We start from the raw sequence: 18,693 nt of genomic DNA on the forward strand, positions 1-18,693 counted from the left end.
GTAGGCTTCAATTAAGTTACTGTGAAAAGCCCCTACTCCAGACCTTGAAGTTAGTTCAATCAGGTTTATTGAACTAATAGCACAGTTCTCTGTGAGTTTGACTCTCTGCTAACTTAAGTGTGGTTACTCTGTCTGACTGAACCAGACTAGCTCTTAGCCACGTGGTGGAGGTGTGAGATTGTAACAACACCCTTGACTGACTCTCTAGATGTTCATCAGTGGAAAGAGGCAGAGTGTGAGTGCCTCGTGTCTTTTATAGTCAGATCCCACCCCTGAGTGTCCTGCCTGCTTATTGGTCATGTCCTGTTCCCTGTGTCCATTAGCTGCTTGTCTGTGCCTGCCTGTATATCATTGTGTGTGTCTGCATATCATGTCACTCAGTAGAAAACCTGACCCCACAATGGGACATTTCCGTCTCCTAACAAAACCCTCTATTTCCCAATATTCAAGCTCATCATGAAGTGATTTTAAAACTGGTGTGATGAGAGATGGTAATCCTAGCACAGCAGAGTGCTGACCAGCATGGTGCAAGACGGTGTCTACATTTCTTGCAACAAACTCCACTCTTGCGTTGGCCCCATGGAGAGGGTGCAAACAGCGGTATTAGCCACAAAACCGCGGAGGGATGAATGAGCAAATTGGTCATTTTTATATGCATTTCCGCGTGCCCAGTCAGACCACATCTAGCTACCTGTGCATCCTGTCAATCCGTTAGTATTTAATCTTTGCATCTAATTTTGTGTGAAAGGTCAGTCAGCACACCTATACTGTGTTCAAAGACCCTGTGACCACACTACAGGAATACAGTGTTATAGTTCAGAAAGCCAGTTGGTGAAGGATAGTACTGGAACCAGTCTTTTAGTCAGCCTAACTTGTTTATAGAGTGAACAAGCACAAACCTCCTACCATACCGCAGTTTGTGTTTCCTTTATTTAGTTGAAACACCAGTTAATACTGTCTACCTGCTTATAATTAAACACAACTGATGTGCAATTAACAAGCAGTTTACACCATTAGTTTTCCTCCGTGGCCATTCCCGGGAGAAAAAAGCTGTTATGTTGCAATCTGAAAAATATGGGAGTGATCTGTGTTGCGAGGGAGTAGGAGACGAGCTTGTTTTCCTCTGTTTGATAAAGTTCAATGGGATTTGATTTCTAACCACAGGTGACCAATACGGAAAGTGCCCTCCTGAAAATGCCTGTTCAAAATCGAGCAACTCCAGTAGCAAAGAGAATGAAAAGTTGTGGAAAAGCCCCATCTCCACCAAGACAAAGGGATCACCGACATCAACGGAGAAGTCCTTTACTTGCCCCTTTTTAAGATGGGAGGAAGATGACATACCAAGGTTAGCTAGCAATTAAAAATGTTTTGCTTTTCGCCTTTTAAAACCCAAATTCGACTTTCAGCTTTGGATTTCTCTTCGTACTGATTCCAGTATTAATCTACGCATGGTTAAAACATTATTTTTCTATTTGAAGTGGGCACGGTGGTCATGTTACCGGTCTAGTCATCCAGAAACCTGGACTAATGATCCAGAGACACAAGATCAGATTGCATCATAAATTCAATTAAATAAGTATCTGGAATTAAAAACTAGCATCAGTAATGGTGACCATGAAGCTACTGAATTGTCGTTGAAAGGTATTTGGTTCAGTAATGAATGCCCTTTCAGGGAAGAAGGTCTGCTGTTCATATCTATGTGACTCCCATGTAGTTTTAACAGCTCTCTGAAGGGAACCGACCAAGTCACTCAATTGTGTTTGAGAATGCGTCACGTCACTTTCTCGCGGGCAATTGGGGATAGGCATGGTATTATTGAGAACCCTGTTTTTAACAAAAATTAAGAATGGTTTTGGAATTCTGAGGTGTCCAATGGATGTGGGTAATATCTCCAGATTTGCAGATGGGTGGGAGGGTGAGCTGTGAGGAGGATGTGGAGATGCTTCAGTGTGATTTGGACAAGTTGGGTAAGTGGGGATATGCATGGCAGATGCAGCATAATGTGGATAAATGTGAGTTTATCCACTTTGGTAGCAAAAACAGGAAGGTCGATGATTATCTGAATGGTTATAAATTGAGAGGGTGATGTGCAACGGGGCGGGGTACACAGTCACTGAAGACTAGCATGCAGGGGCAGCAGGCGGTTAAGAACATAAGAACTAGGAGCAGGAGTAGGCCATCTGGCCCCTCGAGCCTGCTCCGCCATTCAATGAGATCATGGCTGATCTTTTGTGGACTCAGCTCCACTTTCCGGCCCGAACACCATAACCCTTAATCCCTTTATTCTTCAAAAAACTATCTATCTTTACCTTAAAAATATTTAATGAAGGAGCCTCACTGCTTCACTGGGAAAGGAATTCCATAGATTCACAACCCTTTGGGTGAAGAAGTTCCTCCTAAACTCAGTCCTAAATCTACTTCCCCTTATTTTGAGGCTATGCCCCCTAGTTCTGTTGTCACCCGCCAGTGGAAACAACCTGCCCGCATCTATCCTATCTATTCCCTTCATAATTTTATATGTTTCTATAAGATCCCCCCTCATCCTTCTAAATTCCAACAAGTACAGTCCCAGCCTAGTCAACCTCTCCTCGTAATCCAACTCCTTCAGCTCTGAGATTAACCTAGTGAATCTCCTCTGCACACCCTCCAGTGACAGTATGTCCTTTCTCAAGTAAGGAGACCAAAACTGAACACAATACTCCAGGTATGGCCTCACTAACACCTTATACAATTCAAGGCAAATGGTATTTTGGATATGGGGGAAAAGTGAGAGCAGGGTAACGATTGGGTGATCAGCCCAAAGGCAGGCTTGGTACCACAGTGGTTAGCACTGTTGTCTCACAGTTCCTGGGACCCAGGTTCAATTCCAGCCTCAGCTGAGTCTGGAGTTTGCACTTTCTCCCCATGTCTGCGTGGGTTTCCTCCGGGAGCTCCGGTTTCCTCCCACAGTCCAAAGATGTGCAGGTTAGATGAATTGGCCATGATAATTGCCCCTCAAGTTCAAAATGAAGTTAGATAGGGTTATGGAGATAGGGTGGAGGTGTGGGCTTAAGTTGGGTGCTCTTTCCAAGGGCCGGTTGGGACTCGATGGGCCGAATGGCCTCCTGCACTGTATGATCATAATGAATGGCGGAGCAGGCTCAAAAGCCCTATTTTCTGTTTCTACGATTTCACCTCTGACTATGGGCGGCAGGCTGGCACAGGGGTTAGTGCTGCTGCCTCGGCGCCAGAGGCCTGGGTTGTAGTCTGACCATAGGTCACTGTCTGTTTGGAGTTTGCACGTTCTCCTGTGTCTGCGTGGGTTTCCTCCAGGTGCTCTGATTTCCTTCCACAGTCCAAGGATGCGCAGGTTAAGTGGGGTTACGGGGATAGGGAGGGGCGGAGGTATGGTGCTCTTTCAGAGGGTCGGTGCAGACTCGGATGGGCCGAATGTCCTGCACTGTAGGGATTCTATGGACTTATCCAGATAGTTTATTCTGAACATAACCCTGTTACTGTGGATGAAATTATGCTGAGAAGGTGGGAACTTGAAAGTTACAAAATAAAAGTTCATCTTGTGATCCTTTGTTTCATTAATGATTTCTGATATATTGAACACACATTTGTTTAGCTCCATGTACTTCCAGCAATAGACCAGTGGGTTTCTTCCTATTGAAAGTGTTTTTGTTTCAAGCCATTGAACTGAAATGTTAACTCTCTTCCGCCACAGATACTGCCTGACCTACTCTTTCCCATGTTTTCTCGATTTATTTCAGGCTTCCAGCATCTGCGGTACTTTACTTTTTTTATTGGGAGTTTGTTAGCTGCTCTGGACAACCCCTTACTGGAGATAACCCCACTTTGCCTTCTTTGCTTATCTCCTATTATTTGAAGCTGCTAACTGTTTTCTCCAAAGGTTTTTTGTTATTTAAACTGTTCTATAATTGGTCGGTTCCATTTGGTGGTGCTTCAAATTGGTATAACCCAGTTGCACTTTTCTTGAAGGGAGAGTGGTTTTGCTCGGCCTACTTCCATTCACCAGAAGTCCAATTTTAGAACTTGTGTCGTCCAGATTGTGTAGCTCTTGGAAACATAGAAAATAGAAGCAGGAGGAGGGCCCTACGAGCCTGCTCCACCATTCATTATGATCATGGCTGATCATCCAACTCAATAGTCTAATCCTGCCTTCCCCCTCCCCCATAGAAACATAGAAAATAGGAGCAAGGGGAGACCATTCAATAATTTCCATCTTCATTGGCTTCCACTATCTTCCTATCCTCCGTGCATAAATTATTAATTTTTCCATGTTACAAATTCATCCAAAGCACTAGCTATTTCACACTCCCACCATCTTCCATTCTTTCAACAATGTCCCTCTATGCATGGCTCCACTTTCCTACCTTTGTGCCATTTTCAATGCTACTTTCATGGCCCTGCAGTTTAAAGTCCTCTTCCCTTGCACCTCTTATTAAATTTCTTTCCACCGCTAGAGTCCTTTTCAAAATGTATGTTCCATCTATGCCTTGCCACCTATCCACATTTTCGAACTCTGGTGCTTTAATGTAATTCCTCCTTTTCCTGCTGTTTTGTTTTTTTTAAATTCCAGGGTCCTTTTGATGTGCTAAAGGCATTTTATTGATGAAAGTTGACCCAAGACTTGTTTGGCGTTTGACATTTCATGTTCATTTGAAAACGATTAGTCGAGACTTGACTCTGTTCTGTTTTGAGAAAATGTCTTCGATCCATCGTTTATCATTTCCCCAGTTTGTGCTCCGAATCGGAGAAACAAACTTTTAGTAGGGTGCCTGGAGCAAGCCAGGAGTGGGAGTTTTGTAAAGTTCTGTCAATGAACAACCTGGCCAGGAATTTTGCTAATGCGAGAACCTTCAGTTCTAGACTGCAGCCCTATTCACGCTTTTCCAGCTATGAATGGGCCATTAGAACATAGAACATAGAACAGTACAGCACAGAACAGGCCCTTCGGCCCTCGATGTTGTGCCGAGCAATAATCACCCTACTCAAACCCACGTATCCACCCTATACCCGTAACCCAAACAACCCCCCCTTAACCTTACTTTTTAGGACACTACGGGCAATTTAGCATGGCCAATCCACCTAACCCGCACATCTTTGGACTGTGGGAGGAAACCGGAGCACCCGGAGGAAACCCACGCACACACTGGGAGGACGTGCAGACTCCGCACAGACAGTGACCCAGCCAGGAACCGAACCTGGGACCCTGGAGCTGTGAAGCATTTACGCTAACCACCATGCTACCGTGCTGCCCTCAATTAGGAATTGTGTTGGGCGTCTTTCTCTTGCATTTTGTGCCTGAATCATACTTCAAGCCAAAGCTTTCCTTTTGCGTGCCTAGAGCTAAATTTGAGAATATCAACCCCTCTTGTCTCCTCCACCCTCTACCTTTCCAAATGGAAGCCTTCATTATATTTACTCTTCTAATTTGGAGTATTGGGGGGTCAGTGACCGCCTAGTTTGAGATGATCCGACAAGAGGAAACATCCTTTCCACAACCACCCACTCAGGATCTTGTAGGTCTCTCCAACCATACAAGACAACACACCCACTTCATATTATTAGTTTGGTGAACTTTCTGTGAACTGCAACGCATTTAGATCCTTCCTTAAATAAGGAGTCCAATACTCAGTACTCCAGGTGCAGTCTCCCCAGTGCTCTGTACAACTGAAGCATAGCCTCCCTACTTTTGTATTCCAATCCCCTTACAATAAATTATAACATTCCTAATTACCAGCTGTACCTGGATAATAGTATTTTGTGATTCATGCAGTAGAACACCCAGATCCCCCTGAACCTCAGAACTCTGCACTCTTGGCCTACTTACGACGTTCCTAGCATAATTTTTCCATGCTTTTTTATTGGGAACTCTATCTTCACAACTGTCCAAATTAGTACTTGAGTGATTTATAACTATTTCTGTTTGAAAATGCTACATTTGATCAGTTTGTACTCCTCCTAGTGTATGTGAATGATGTGCAGTTTTATTGAATGAATGAATAAGTATTCTCATTTGCACAAGGCATTAATTCAACTCTTGGTTATGCTGCAGTTCCTTAGTGCTCGAGGACATTGATCGGCAAAGCACCTGTGAACTTGAAGTGGACGCTGTTGCAGCTGATGTATTAAATCGTTCAGAAATTGAAGGTATTATAAACATAGGATAATCTCTAACTTCTGTCTTTCTCGCCGTAACATTTGCTTTGTGGAAACAGTATATCATTTGCATCTTGTGAAAATGTAATTTTATGTTGAACATATTTGATAGGCGGAAACTGGTTAAGCAACATGTCCAAATATCTTCAAGATTTTGAGTACAGTGTTTAGAAGGTGAATACAAATAATGTACCAAGGGTGTATGTTCCAATTTAGGGTTTAGAGGTGGTGTTCAGCTGGAGTTTGACTATTTTCCTTTTTGGTTTTTTTCTGTAGCTCAGGTCGGCAGAAACCCTGGCTTGCAGGCCATATGGGATGATGAGAAACAGCGTCGTCGTGACAACAATATGTCCTCTCAGATTGAATCACCTGATTCACAGGGTAACTACTGTTTACATGCTGGATGCTTGAGGTGATAATAAAAACATAAACCCAATGGAAGGTTTCTTAGGAACAGAGAGTGCGGGTTGTAGATACCCTGCCCTGCTTTTCCGTCATGTGTGCTGAACGTGTAAGAAAAAGGAAAATCCCTGTTTTGTAAAATTTGTGAAACTTCTTGGTTATTGAGTTTGAATATTTTTCCCAGTGAGAAATCATTGCTCTAGTGGTTTAAGGACAGTACCAGGATGAAGTTCTTCCACTCGTCTGCCTCTTATTCTGAGATTGTTTCCCTGGTTGGATAAGCCTCCCACCCCTACCTCTCCCCGGCAGCCAGGGAAAACATCCTTCCTGTATCTACTCTGTCAAACCTTTTTAAGAATGGCGTATGATTCAATGAGATCCAATCTCATTCTTCTGAGCTGTGGAGAAGACAAGCCCAGTCTCCTCAGTCTTTTCTCATTGGGGAACCTGCCATCTCGGGAATCAATCTGATGAACCTGCTTTGCATGCCTGTGGCAAGTGTGATGATCTTGGGTGAAGAGCCCAAATCTGTGCACACAAGTAGTCTCGCCTAAGGCTCTATAACAATTGCAACCGGACATCTTTATCCTGTACTCAAATCCTCTCGCAATAAAGGTCAACATACCAATAACCTCTCAAATCTTTCAACTTATTAAATAGTCTAGATTCCTTTGAGCAAGTGGAGGATTTTGACAAGAGACTTGCATGATAACATTACAGCATTAAGGAAGCCGCTGGCCCATGTTACAGCCAGTTGATGATGATTTCCCATGTTCTCACTACAGCAACCTTTTCACACCTTTTCCTGTTGACATCAATGACTTCTTTGCAGTCCCAGGACAGCAAGTAGTTGGGGCCATGTTCATCATTAACAATCTGTAGCCAGCGAAGTAGTTTTCCCCACATATGCCCAGGTCAGGAAGTTGATCTATTTGACTTGCCTAGAGTTCAGGTGAATTATATTTGGGCCAGCCTTTGAAGATGGGGCTGAGGCTTTCTGTTGATTGATTTTTTTTTCTTTTTCCTTTCCCTCTTAATGTTAAACCAGGATGGGAAAATACTGGGGGTGAATTTCGACTTGGATGATATCACTTCTGCTCATTTTATGCCCTACCTTCTATTATGTTTACAGCTGTAATATCACCAGTGTTGTATTCCTGCTCAAGGCAAAGTCTGTTACTTCGTCCTTCATGAGGAATTTTATAGAATCTTAAGTTTCTCCCCTTTAAATTTCTTAAGGGTAAATTTGAAATGGTCTGTAGCAATTTGTAAAACCCTGAAAATACTGATTATTTCAAAAAGGTATTAATGCATGGGGCTCTTACTGATACTTAAATTTACTAATATATGAAACTTTTAAGCTTATGCAATGTTCATGATTATCCATATTTAAACAATTGCCTTGCGAGGCTCCAACTTAGTTTTGAGAGCTGACATTTCTTCTTTAAAAATGCAACCAAAGTCTGCAATTTTCTTCAAAGATGGTCAAAAAATTGCATTCAAATTTTCATATGTAGCCCCAGATGTAAAGGTGGATTGAGAACCATAGTTTGTGTTGAAAGGCCTTGGTCTTGTGGTTGTCGTGAGGCATAGAACATAGAACGTACAGTGCAGAAGGAGGCCATTCGGCCTATCAAATCTGCACCGACCCACTTAAGCCCTCCCAGTCCACCAGTCCACCGTCTTTCGACTGTGGGAGGAAACCAGAGCACCTGGAGGAAACCCACGCAGACACGGGGAGAACGTGCAGACTCAGCACAGACAGTGACCCAAACCGGGAATTGAACCTGGGACCCAGGCTCTGTGAAGCCACAGTGCTATTCACTTGTGCTGGCAGCACGGTAGCATAGTGGTTATCACAGTTGCTTCACCGCTCCAGGGTCCCAGGTTCAATAAGGTTGATTGTGTGGAGTCTATCAAACCTGAAATTCTGCACCTTTCAGTATGGTGTTTGGAAACTAGCTGTACACTCCCAAATGGAGAAGCTTTTTCATCTGTTCTGAAACTGCTTTGTGTCATCTCAACATTTAGCCTGGTGGATAATTAAATTCTATTGAACTGAGCAACAATGTACCTGGGCTAAGTTCATAGGTCTGCTTTTAAGTAAATCTATTTAATCTCTGGATTGGATTTCCTGGCCGATCCCACCGGTGGCATCTTCTAATCCCGGAGGCGGATGGTGTGGACAACGGGAAACTCCATTGACAACGGCAGGACTGGACAATCCTGCTGCCGGCCAATGGTGGGCCGCTTCCGCTGCCACAGTACATGTTGTTTGGGGGTGGGGGGGGGGGGGGGGGGGGGGGGGGGGGGAGGTGGTGGTATTGGAATGTCTTAAGTAGAGGCTCGATAAATATGTGTGGGACATTTAATTTTGATGGTCAGGTGAGAAAGGATAGGAGGAAGATCAAATGGAGCTTAAATGCCAGCGTGATCTAGTTGAGTCAAATAGCTTGTTCCTGTAACAAAAACAGAAAATGCTGTAAAAACCCAACCGGTCTGGCAGCATCTGTGGTGAAAGAGAATTAATGTTTCACGTTTGTATGACTTGTATGGCACAAGTGGCTAGCACTGTGGCTTCACAACGCTATGGTCCCAGGTTCGATTCCCCGCTGGGTCACTGTCTGTGTGGTGTCTGCATGTGCTCCCCGTGTCTGCGTGGGTTTCTTCTGGGTGCTCCGGTTTCCTCCCATAGTCCAAAGACGTGCAGGATTGGCCATGCTAAATTGTCCTTGGTGTCCAAAAAAGAAAGGTTGAGAGGGGTTATTGGGTTATGGGGATAGGGTGGAAGTGAGGGCTTAAGTGGGTCGGTGCAGACTCTGGGCCGAATAGCCTCCGTCTGCAATGTATGTTCCATGTTCTTCAGAGCTTTTATTTTGGCCTGTTTTATGCTGGATGTTTGAGGTGATTTAAAAAAAGACATCATCCCAATAGAAGGTTTCTTAGGGACAGAAACTGCGGGTTGTAGATACCCTGCCCTGCTTTTTCCATAATTCAGAAGATTCTGTAAGCATCTTCCTTCATTCTCTGAGACCTGGCAGAACTAATTGCATTCTCTACCCATTACTAGCCAAGAAATTTGAGAGTCCTGGTCATTTATTAGATGTTTTCTGCTAATCTTTTTTCATATGGTTCCAACAATTTCATTTTCATTTCATTTTCATTTTCATATGGTCTTCTGTTCCTTATGGAGAGTGACTTTTTTTAACCATTTAAGAACCTGGTCTTTAAATAATAAAAGCTGCATCATGGAGGAAGTGAATAAATTCTCACTGTTAGGACTAATACGCTTGAAGAACAGTGAGAAGAAATCCTCAAAATAGTACGGCAAGGGATAAAGGTGTCAAAAATATTTAAAGCTTGTACTTGTGATTTTCTTCACTATGGATCCAATTTTTTCTTGCACTATTCTACATACTGTTTTGTAGGCAAAGACAAATAATATTTTTCATGTATTTTTTCTTTGAGAGGGTATGTGAAATATAGTGGCGATGAGATCCTGAGTGTGGAGACAGACAAGAAGTTGGAGCAGAGGGCACAAACGGATCAGTCTAGATCTTGTGGAATGGGGGAGGAAGCTCCAACGGCCAAATGGTCTATTTGTGCTACTATGTTCCTATGACCCAAGGTATTTCACATGGAATGAATGATTTTGTAGGCAAAAATTCTTACAATGGGTTTTGTACTTTTCATTTACAGATCGTGGGTCTGTAAATGTTACTGAGAGTGAAAGGATCTTCCAACGCAGAATAAAGGAGATTCTACAGCAAAATAACTATTCAGTGTAAGAAGCTTCTTATTGCCTCACTTATACACGTTTTTATTGTTTTGATCAAGGTTTTAAAAAAATTCTTTGCTGTTTTAAACTAGGTTTTTGTCACAACCTGTGGAGGAAAGCGAAGAGTTTGAAATGTTACCGTCTAACTTGACATTGCATGTGGATGTAATGTCACCTGAAGCCCTTGCCTGTACGCCAGCTAATCTGGTTGAAATACATAGTGATGCAAAAAGTAAGAAATATTGAATCTGAACTCTCATTTGTTGGAACCTGTGTCCTTAATTTACCTGTAATGCCAGACTATAAAAATGGTACGAGTCCTGCCCATCTGTTAATTTATTGGAACGATGTTTCACTTTCACATTGCTGGTGAATCTTGTCGTTTTCAAATTAAAGGATGTGGAGTCTGGCAGTCGTATCAGAGGTGGAAAAGTGATAGTCACTATAGGGTCAGGAAAGCATGAGTCAGCAGAGAGCAAAACTCCCTGTACTCTGGATAATCTACCTTAATAGGAAAAGTTTTATTTTTACAACAGTTGGCCTAAAATCCTCTTTCAGAACATAGAATATAGAACATAATTCCCTTTAATTCCCTTTTCTTCCCATGTACTGAATGATCTGTTGAGCTGCTTGCAGAAAAATACTTTTCACTGTACCTCGGTACACGTGACAATAAACAAATCCAATACAGTGCAGAAGGAGGCCATTCGGCCCATCAAGTCTGCATCGGCCCACTTTAAGCACTCTCTTCCACCCTACCCCCATAACCCAATAACTCCTCCTAACCCTTTTGGACACAAAGGGCAATTTAGCATGGCCAATCCACCTAACCTACACGTCTTTGGACTGTGGGAGGAAACCGGAGCACCCAAAGGAAGCCCACGCAGACACTGGGAGAACATGTAGACTCCGCACAGTGACCTAGCGGGGAATCGAACCTGGGACCCTGGTGCTGTGAAGCCACGGTGCTAACCATTGTGCTACCGTGCTGCCCTGTAAAAGGCTGGGTACTTCATCCTTTTATAGTTCTGATCTGTGACTAAATCCAAGGTAAAGCGATTCTAAACAGTAAGATAGCTTTCTGAATATTGACCACTCAAAACTGATTTTAATGTGGTATTCAAACAATCACATTCATTGACTCTTAGTTAGGAGGAGGGCTGTTGTTTAATAATTAATCCTAGTTCAACAGAAATGCATATTCAAAAATGTGGGAAAGTTGTCAAAGTTTTTTCCTGCACTTTGTGAAGATCAAAGGTATTTCAATCAAATTATCTCATTTCAAATCTTTAGTGCAAATGTGATGTGGAATTATAAGGTATACATTTATTCTAAGCAACAGATTTATCAGTTAAGTCTTTAAAGTTAGCTAACAAACATTTATTTCATTTTTTAATTGAAGTTTTCTTCCCCCCCAAAAAACGCAGGGGTGAGTCAAGGAAATGCAGAGACTGAAGAAGCAATAGTTGATGAAGGAACAATTCTAAACATGATGGATAGCAGCCAGACGTTCCACTCCTCATCTCAAAGGTTAATTCAGTCTCCAATTCTCAGTGAGTATGTAAGATTTAACGTCTGTTTTGTTCCATTGACATTTTAGACAAAATTGAAATTCACTATTGTGGAAATCTTCTTTGTTAATGTAGAGGAAAAGCATTGTTGCAACAGTGGTTCTGAAAGTCGTTCCTCTCCTGGTGCTGGACCAGAGATTAGACCCAGCACTGACAGAAGTTCTTGTGATATTAAACCACTCTTACGCAGACTCTGTTGGCTAATACATTCTATTTGAGCACACAGTTGCGGATCCGTTCTCCATAAAGAAAGGGGTTGGGAAGGAAGGGGGATTGTTCCCCCTCACTTTTTCCATCTTTGCCTTGCAAGTCGCTGCCCATAACTTGTACCTATTTTTACGTTCCTCTCCCATCTATCCTCGTGTTCTCGCTGATTTAATTTCCATGAGATCCACCTCCCCTTGGCACATTCCCACTTTCTGGCCGACGATAAGGACAAGTAGGTAATTCAGCCCAACAAATCCACTCCGCTATTCAATGAGATAATGGCTGATCTGATATAATCCTCAACTCCACTTCCCTGCCGTGCCCCATAACCTTTGATTCCCTTCCTGATTAAAAATCTGTATCTCAGCCTTGAACATGCTTAATGACCCAGCCTCTACCGCTCTCTGTGTAAAGAACTCTTCAGATACAATACCCTCTGAGCGAAGAAATACCTCCTCATCTCTGCCTGAAATGGGCGACCCCTTACTCTGAGATTATGCCCTCTGGTCCTAGACTGTCTCACAAGAGGAGTCATCCTCTCAGTATCTACCCTGTCAAGCCTCCTGAAAACAATCCCATATGCCTTAATAAGGTCACCTCTCATTCTTCTAAACTCCAATGAGTACAGGCCCAAACTACTTAACCTCTCCTCATAAGAAAATCCCCCCATACCCACGATCAACCTAGTGAACCTCCTCTGAACTGCCTCTAATGCCAGTATATATTTCCTTAAATTGGGGGAATAAAACTGTTCACTACCCAGAGCGCGGTTGATGCTGGGACATTGAGTAAATTTAAGGATGAGATAGACAGATTTTCATTAATGGGATGAAGGGTTATGGAGAACTGGACAGGAAAGTGAGGTTGAGGCGGAGATGAGATCAGACATGATCGTATTGAATGGCAGAGTAGGCTCGAGGGGCTGAATTGCCAACTCCATTTCCTAGTTCATATGTTCTATGTATTTCAGGTGTGGTCTAACTAGTGTGTTGTATAGTTTTAGCAGGACCTCCCAAACTTTATACTCAATTCTTTTTGAAATAGCATTCCATTTGCCTTTTCAATCACCTGCTGAACTTGCATGCTCGCTTTTTGTGACTTGCGCACAAGGACCCTTAAATCCCCTTGTGCTGCTGCTTTTCTGCAGTCTTTCTCTATTTAAGAAATATTCAGCTCCTTTATTCTTCCTACCAAAGTGCATAATGTCACATTTCCCAACATATTTCATCTGACAAGTTTTTTTCCCCACTCGTCTTGTCTATATCCCTCCTTACGACTTACCTCCCTGCCTATTTTTGTTTCATTCGCAAACCTGGCGTGGGTTCCTTCCTTCGTCAAGTCATTAATATCTATCGTAAATAATTGTGGCCCCAGCACGAATTCTGTGGCACTCCACCAGTTACAGGTTGCCATCCTGAAAATCCCTCTCTTAAACCAACTGTCTTCTATCAGTTAGCCAATCCTCTAACCATGCTGATATGCTCCCCCTCCCCCCAACACCGTGGGTTCTTATTAAGTAGTCTTTGTGTGGTACCTTATTGAGCGCTTTTTGGAAATCCAAGTATATTACATCGACTGGTTTCCCTTCATTTAACAACATCAAAGAACATAACATAGAATTTGCAGTACAGAAGGAGGCCATTCTGCCCATCGAGTCTGCACCGGCTCTTGGAAAGAGCACCCTACCCAAGCCTCCACCCTATCCCCATAACCCAGTAACCCCACCCAACACTTAAGGGCAATTTTGGACACTAAGGGCAATTTAACATGGCCAATCCACCTAACCTGCACGTCTTTGGACTGTGGGAGGAAACCGGAAACCCACGCACACACTGGGAGAATGAGCAGACTCCGCACAGATAGTGACCCAAGCCGGGAATCGAACCTGGGACCCTGGAGCTGTGAAGCAATTGTGCTAACCACAATGCTACCGTGCTGCCCATTACCACCTCCGGGTCCTAATAAATTTGTCAGCCATGATTTCCCCATTGTGAAGCTATGCTGACTCTCTTTGATTATAATATGCTATTCTAAATGCCCTGCCTTTACATCCGTTATAATGGATCCAGCAGTTTCCCAAAGACAGAGGTTAAGCTAACTGGCCTATGGTACTTACTTTTTAAATCCTCTGGGACTTTACCAGAATTTAAGGATTCTTGGAAAATTCTTACCACTATCTCTAGCTACTTCCTGTAATTGTTCTCCATGCCCACTCTCTGTGCCCCTCGTGTGCTTATCTGAATCTCTCGTGTTCCTCACCCACTGGCACTTGCACACTCGGCTTCTCTGTCATTGTGTTCGTTCTTCATATATCACCAATCCTCCCTCTCCTTAACCCTTACTGCTCTCCTCCCTCCTGGTGTTGTCTGTCTTATTTGTTTCAACTGATATGTCAATATTGAATCTTTGAATCCCTACAGTGCAGAAGGAGGCCATTCACCCCATTGAGTCTGCACCAACCATCTGAAAGAGCACCCTACTTGGGCACAATCTCCCACCCTATCCTCAGAGCCCCACTTAACTGTTGGACACTAAGGGGCAATTTAGCATGGCCAATCTACCTAGCTTGCACATCTTTGAACTGTGGGAGGAAACCGGCGCACCCGCGGGAAACCCACGCAGACACTGGGAGACAGTGCACGCTCTACACAGGCAGTGTCCTGAGGTCATAATTGAATCCGGGTCCCTGGTGCTGTGAGGCAGCATTGCTAACCACCGTGCCACCCCAAATTTTCTGTTTTTGTTCTGCCACTTGTCTGCCCATTTGACCATCGCATCTATATCTTCCTGTAACCCAAGACACTCAACTCGCTGTTAACCACTCTGGTAATCTTTGTGTCATCTACAAACTTACTGATCCTACCCCCCACATAGTCATCTATGACATTTATATAAATGACAAACAACAGGGGGCCCAGCACAGATCCCTGTGGTCGCCACTGATCACTGGCTTCCAGACACTAAAGCAGCCATTTATCATCGCCCTCTGTCTCCTACAGCTATGCCAATTATACATCCGCTGTATCAAATCATCCTATCCCATGTGCATTGCCGCCTTAATAAGTCTCCCATGTGGGGCCTTGTCAAAGGCTTTGCTGAAAACCATGTAAACTGCATCAATTGCACTATCTTCATCTATACACTTGGTTACATGCTTAAAAAATTCAATCAAATTTGTTGGGTATGACCTCCCTTCGACTATCCCTGATCAAACCTTACCTCTCCAAGTGGAGATGGATTCTCTCCTTCAGAACCCAACCACTGGCATGAGACTCGCCGATCTGTAGTTTCCTGACTTTTCTGTACAACTTTTCTTAAATAGTGGGACCACGTTACCTGTTCTCCAGTCCTCTGGCACCTCCCCCATGGCCCAAGAGGAATTAAACCTTTGGGTTAGAGCCCCGTCAATCTCCTCCCACAGGGGCCTGGGACACAATTCTTCCACACCTAGAGATTTGTTCACTTTTAAGCCCACCAATATCTCCAATGCCTGGTCACTCCCTATGACAATTCACTCAAGAACCTCACAATTTCTCTCCCCAAGTTCCATAACTACTGATATGATGATAGCTACTTTGAAATTACCTCAAGGTACTTATATTTGTAAGTGTGTGAAATTTAATGCTTGCAAACTCCAATATTTTCAATATGTAACTGTTCAAATAGATGCCAGTCAGGACGAGGCAATAGTGCAACTCTTAGCTGGGTTAGAGGAAGACGGATTTGGGAATGCAAGATCCCCGTTTGCGCCGGGTAGATCTTCACAACAACAATCTGCAGGAAATTGTAGCTACCAGCAGAATAGTGATGATGAAGAGAATGAGCCGGAAATTCAAAAGGAAGAGTTGGAACTCAGTTTAATAATGTCTCAGCGTTGGGATGGTGATTTTCCAGATAATGTTGGGAAAATGAGGTGAGAAGTTTTTTTTCAGAAAATATTTTATTGAAGCATTTGTTAGTTTCACAGTTTACAGTATAACACTTTAACATTCCTTAAACAACTGCGCGGGCCGACATACGCAAAAACCTAAGAGGTAAGAAGTTTATACATCAAGTGTATCAAAGTCTTGGAAAAACACAGTTCTTTCTGGGAATGATTTTTGAATACTTTTATTCCTGTCCATCTGCAGGCAATATTTCCTCAATATTGAACCAAAACAAGAACAGTATGGTATAAGCCTTGGCTCTAATATTAGCACTCTACCAGCAATACACCAATGTTCTCATGTTATCTGCATTTGTTACTTAATTGTTGACTTACAATGTTTCACAGTTTTAGTCAACCAATGTTAGGTTGACTTAAACCATCAAACTTTTCTCGCCACCCTCTCCACCTCTATCTTTTTGCTGAATCGAATTGTTTGCAATCTCTGCCCTGTCCAGTTGATCTGCTGACCCCATATTCCTCCATTCCTCTGACTCTCAAGTGAGAGGGAGAAATTTTATATTGAAGCCAGAAACTTGTTGAACCTTTGCATTAAAAATCTGCTTTAAAAATATGTATTGTACAGAAATACCAGTGCTGATTCCAAGTTGTTTAATTCACCCATGTTGGACAATTTAAATTGTCTAAAAGGGCCTTGCATAATTTAATTTTGATTTTTTTTTAAACTTTGAATTATCAGGAGTAGTTCATTATGCTGAATAATGCTATTAATTGTGTTAAATACAGTCCTCTTTGTGAAGACATTTCGCTAAATTCTGTAGTGCCATGACACCAGTGGTTAAATATAAATAAGAATTTACTTTTCTGCACCTGGTGCCTAGACACTGAACAGCAGATATCTGGTAACTGGTCCTTTCTCTCTGACAAGGCATGTAGGTGAGGTGCAGACATCCAGTGATTTACATAGCCTGCAGTTTTATGGAAATTCTACTAGTCGATTGCAATCATTTTACAATTTAACTGGTTTTGAAGGGAGGGGACTGAGTTTATTTTCATTCTTTCAGCATTTGAGATAACATTGACTCTGGGGAACCGTGGATTTGGTGAGTCAGGTCATAAGAAAATATGGAATAGGAGCAGACCATACACCCCCCTCAAGCTTGCTCTGCAATCCAATGCAGATTTGTGATTGATTTGCCTCAACATACTTTGCTGAAGGCTCCCGGTATCCCTTGATCCTCTGAATAAGCAAACGTCAGCCTTTCCCAGCGTATGTTATAAATGGTGGAGCATCCACAATCCTCTAGGGTAGAGAATTCCCAATATTTGCAACCCTCTGAGCGATGAAATCTCTAGCTCACCGAGCTAAATCGCTGGCTTTTAAAGCCCGTACCAGCCTCCCCGGACAGGCGCCGGAATGTGGCGACTAGGGGCTTTTCACAGTAACTTCATTGAAGCCTACTCGTGACAATAAGCGATTTTCATTTTTTTTTCATTTCAGTCTGAAATGCTCTACCCCTTTATCCTGAGACCATGCTCCTGTATTACACGTTCCCCAACCAGGGGAAATGGCTCTTTGTGTTCTCAGTAAATCTGGATGCAGTACGTTTTCCAATCCAATAGGATATTGTTGATGTTGAATATGTTTGAAGCAATGAATATCTTCGGTGCAGAGTTATTTGAAAGAAAGTAATGTTTCAGATTTTCAGAGAAGAATTTAAGTGACTGCTCATCAGAGGAAGATAACGCGTTTTCTGATGGTCAGATGGAGTGGCGAGGAAATCGGAACATGATGGATAATCTTTCTATTCCTCAGCTTGATGGAGCTGCAGATGAGAATACCGGTATGCGTCTTTTTTTGTCTTGTGGTGTACCGAATGTCTCGATCAGATACATGGCATGCAGATATTTCATGTACTGGGGGGAAAATTGCATTCGCGATGCAGTGGTTTCATTTCAGTCTATGGCAAGATTGAAGATACCCTTTAACTGCACTGCTTGTTACATTCTTGAATCAATAGATTTGTTAAACAATTGTCCTAATCCAGAAAGCCAGGTAATGTAGGATAGAACTAGAGACAATCATGGCATAATATTATTGGTTTTTATTTACAGAGATTTGCATTACAAACATGCTCCTCCTCACCCAAACCACCACTGTTTCGATCTGTTTGTTCTGGTTTATAAAAGCACAAGTGTATCCCCACTTAATGACCACCCTCTGCAAATCATTAAATTCAATTAATATACAAATAACGATTTCCTTCCATAAAGCAATGTTGACTCATTGTAATTTTCTCCTTGCCCTAACGCTTACTAGATTCCAGCATTTTCGTGGCAACTGGCGCAAGGCTAACTGGCCCTCAATACTGTTTTCTCTCTCCCTTCCTTTCTTGAATAAAGTTGCATTTGCTGCCTTCCACACCCTGTGATCCTTCCACAATAGAGGGAATTTTTGATAGTTACACCAATGTGTCAACTCTGTAGCCACCTCTTTTAGAACCTTAGGGGCGTAAGTTGTCAGGTCCAGCGGATTGGTTAGCTTTTCGTCACATTAATTCGTCACAAGCACTTTATTGACTCCTTAGAAGCTTGGTCCTTTCTTTCCCTGCTTTTTAATATGCAAGCAACATGCTCCACGACTTTCTGAATGGTGAGATGGCAAGAGCCAGGCAACTATT

General features: G+C 42.8%; 1 protein-coding gene across 1 annotated transcript in view; it reads left to right on the forward strand.

Annotated features, from left to right (window-relative positions):
- rev3l (REV3 like, DNA directed polymerase zeta catalytic subunit) overlaps positions 1-18,693 on the forward strand; it is a 244,539-nt gene that overhangs the window by 119,789 nt on the left and 106,057 nt on the right. Inside the window, exons 5-12 of the mRNA XM_038799147.1 lie at positions 1,165-1,345; positions 6,065-6,159; positions 6,445-6,549; positions 10,270-10,354; positions 10,441-10,580; positions 11,776-11,901; positions 15,793-16,039; positions 17,714-17,856. Coding sequence (XP_038655075.1) covers positions 1,165-1,345; positions 6,065-6,159; positions 6,445-6,549; positions 10,270-10,354; positions 10,441-10,580; positions 11,776-11,901; positions 15,793-16,039; positions 17,714-17,856 — 1,122 coding nt within the window. The remainder of the gene's footprint in view (positions 1-1,164; positions 1,346-6,064; positions 6,160-6,444; positions 6,550-10,269; positions 10,355-10,440; positions 10,581-11,775; positions 11,902-15,792; positions 16,040-17,713; positions 17,857-18,693) is intronic.

This window comes from Scyliorhinus canicula, chromosome 6, assembly GCF_902713615.1.
Source record: "Scyliorhinus canicula chromosome 6, sScyCan1.1, whole genome shotgun sequence".
Taxonomy (NCBI): Eukaryota; Metazoa; Chordata; class Chondrichthyes; order Carcharhiniformes; family Scyliorhinidae; genus Scyliorhinus; species Scyliorhinus canicula.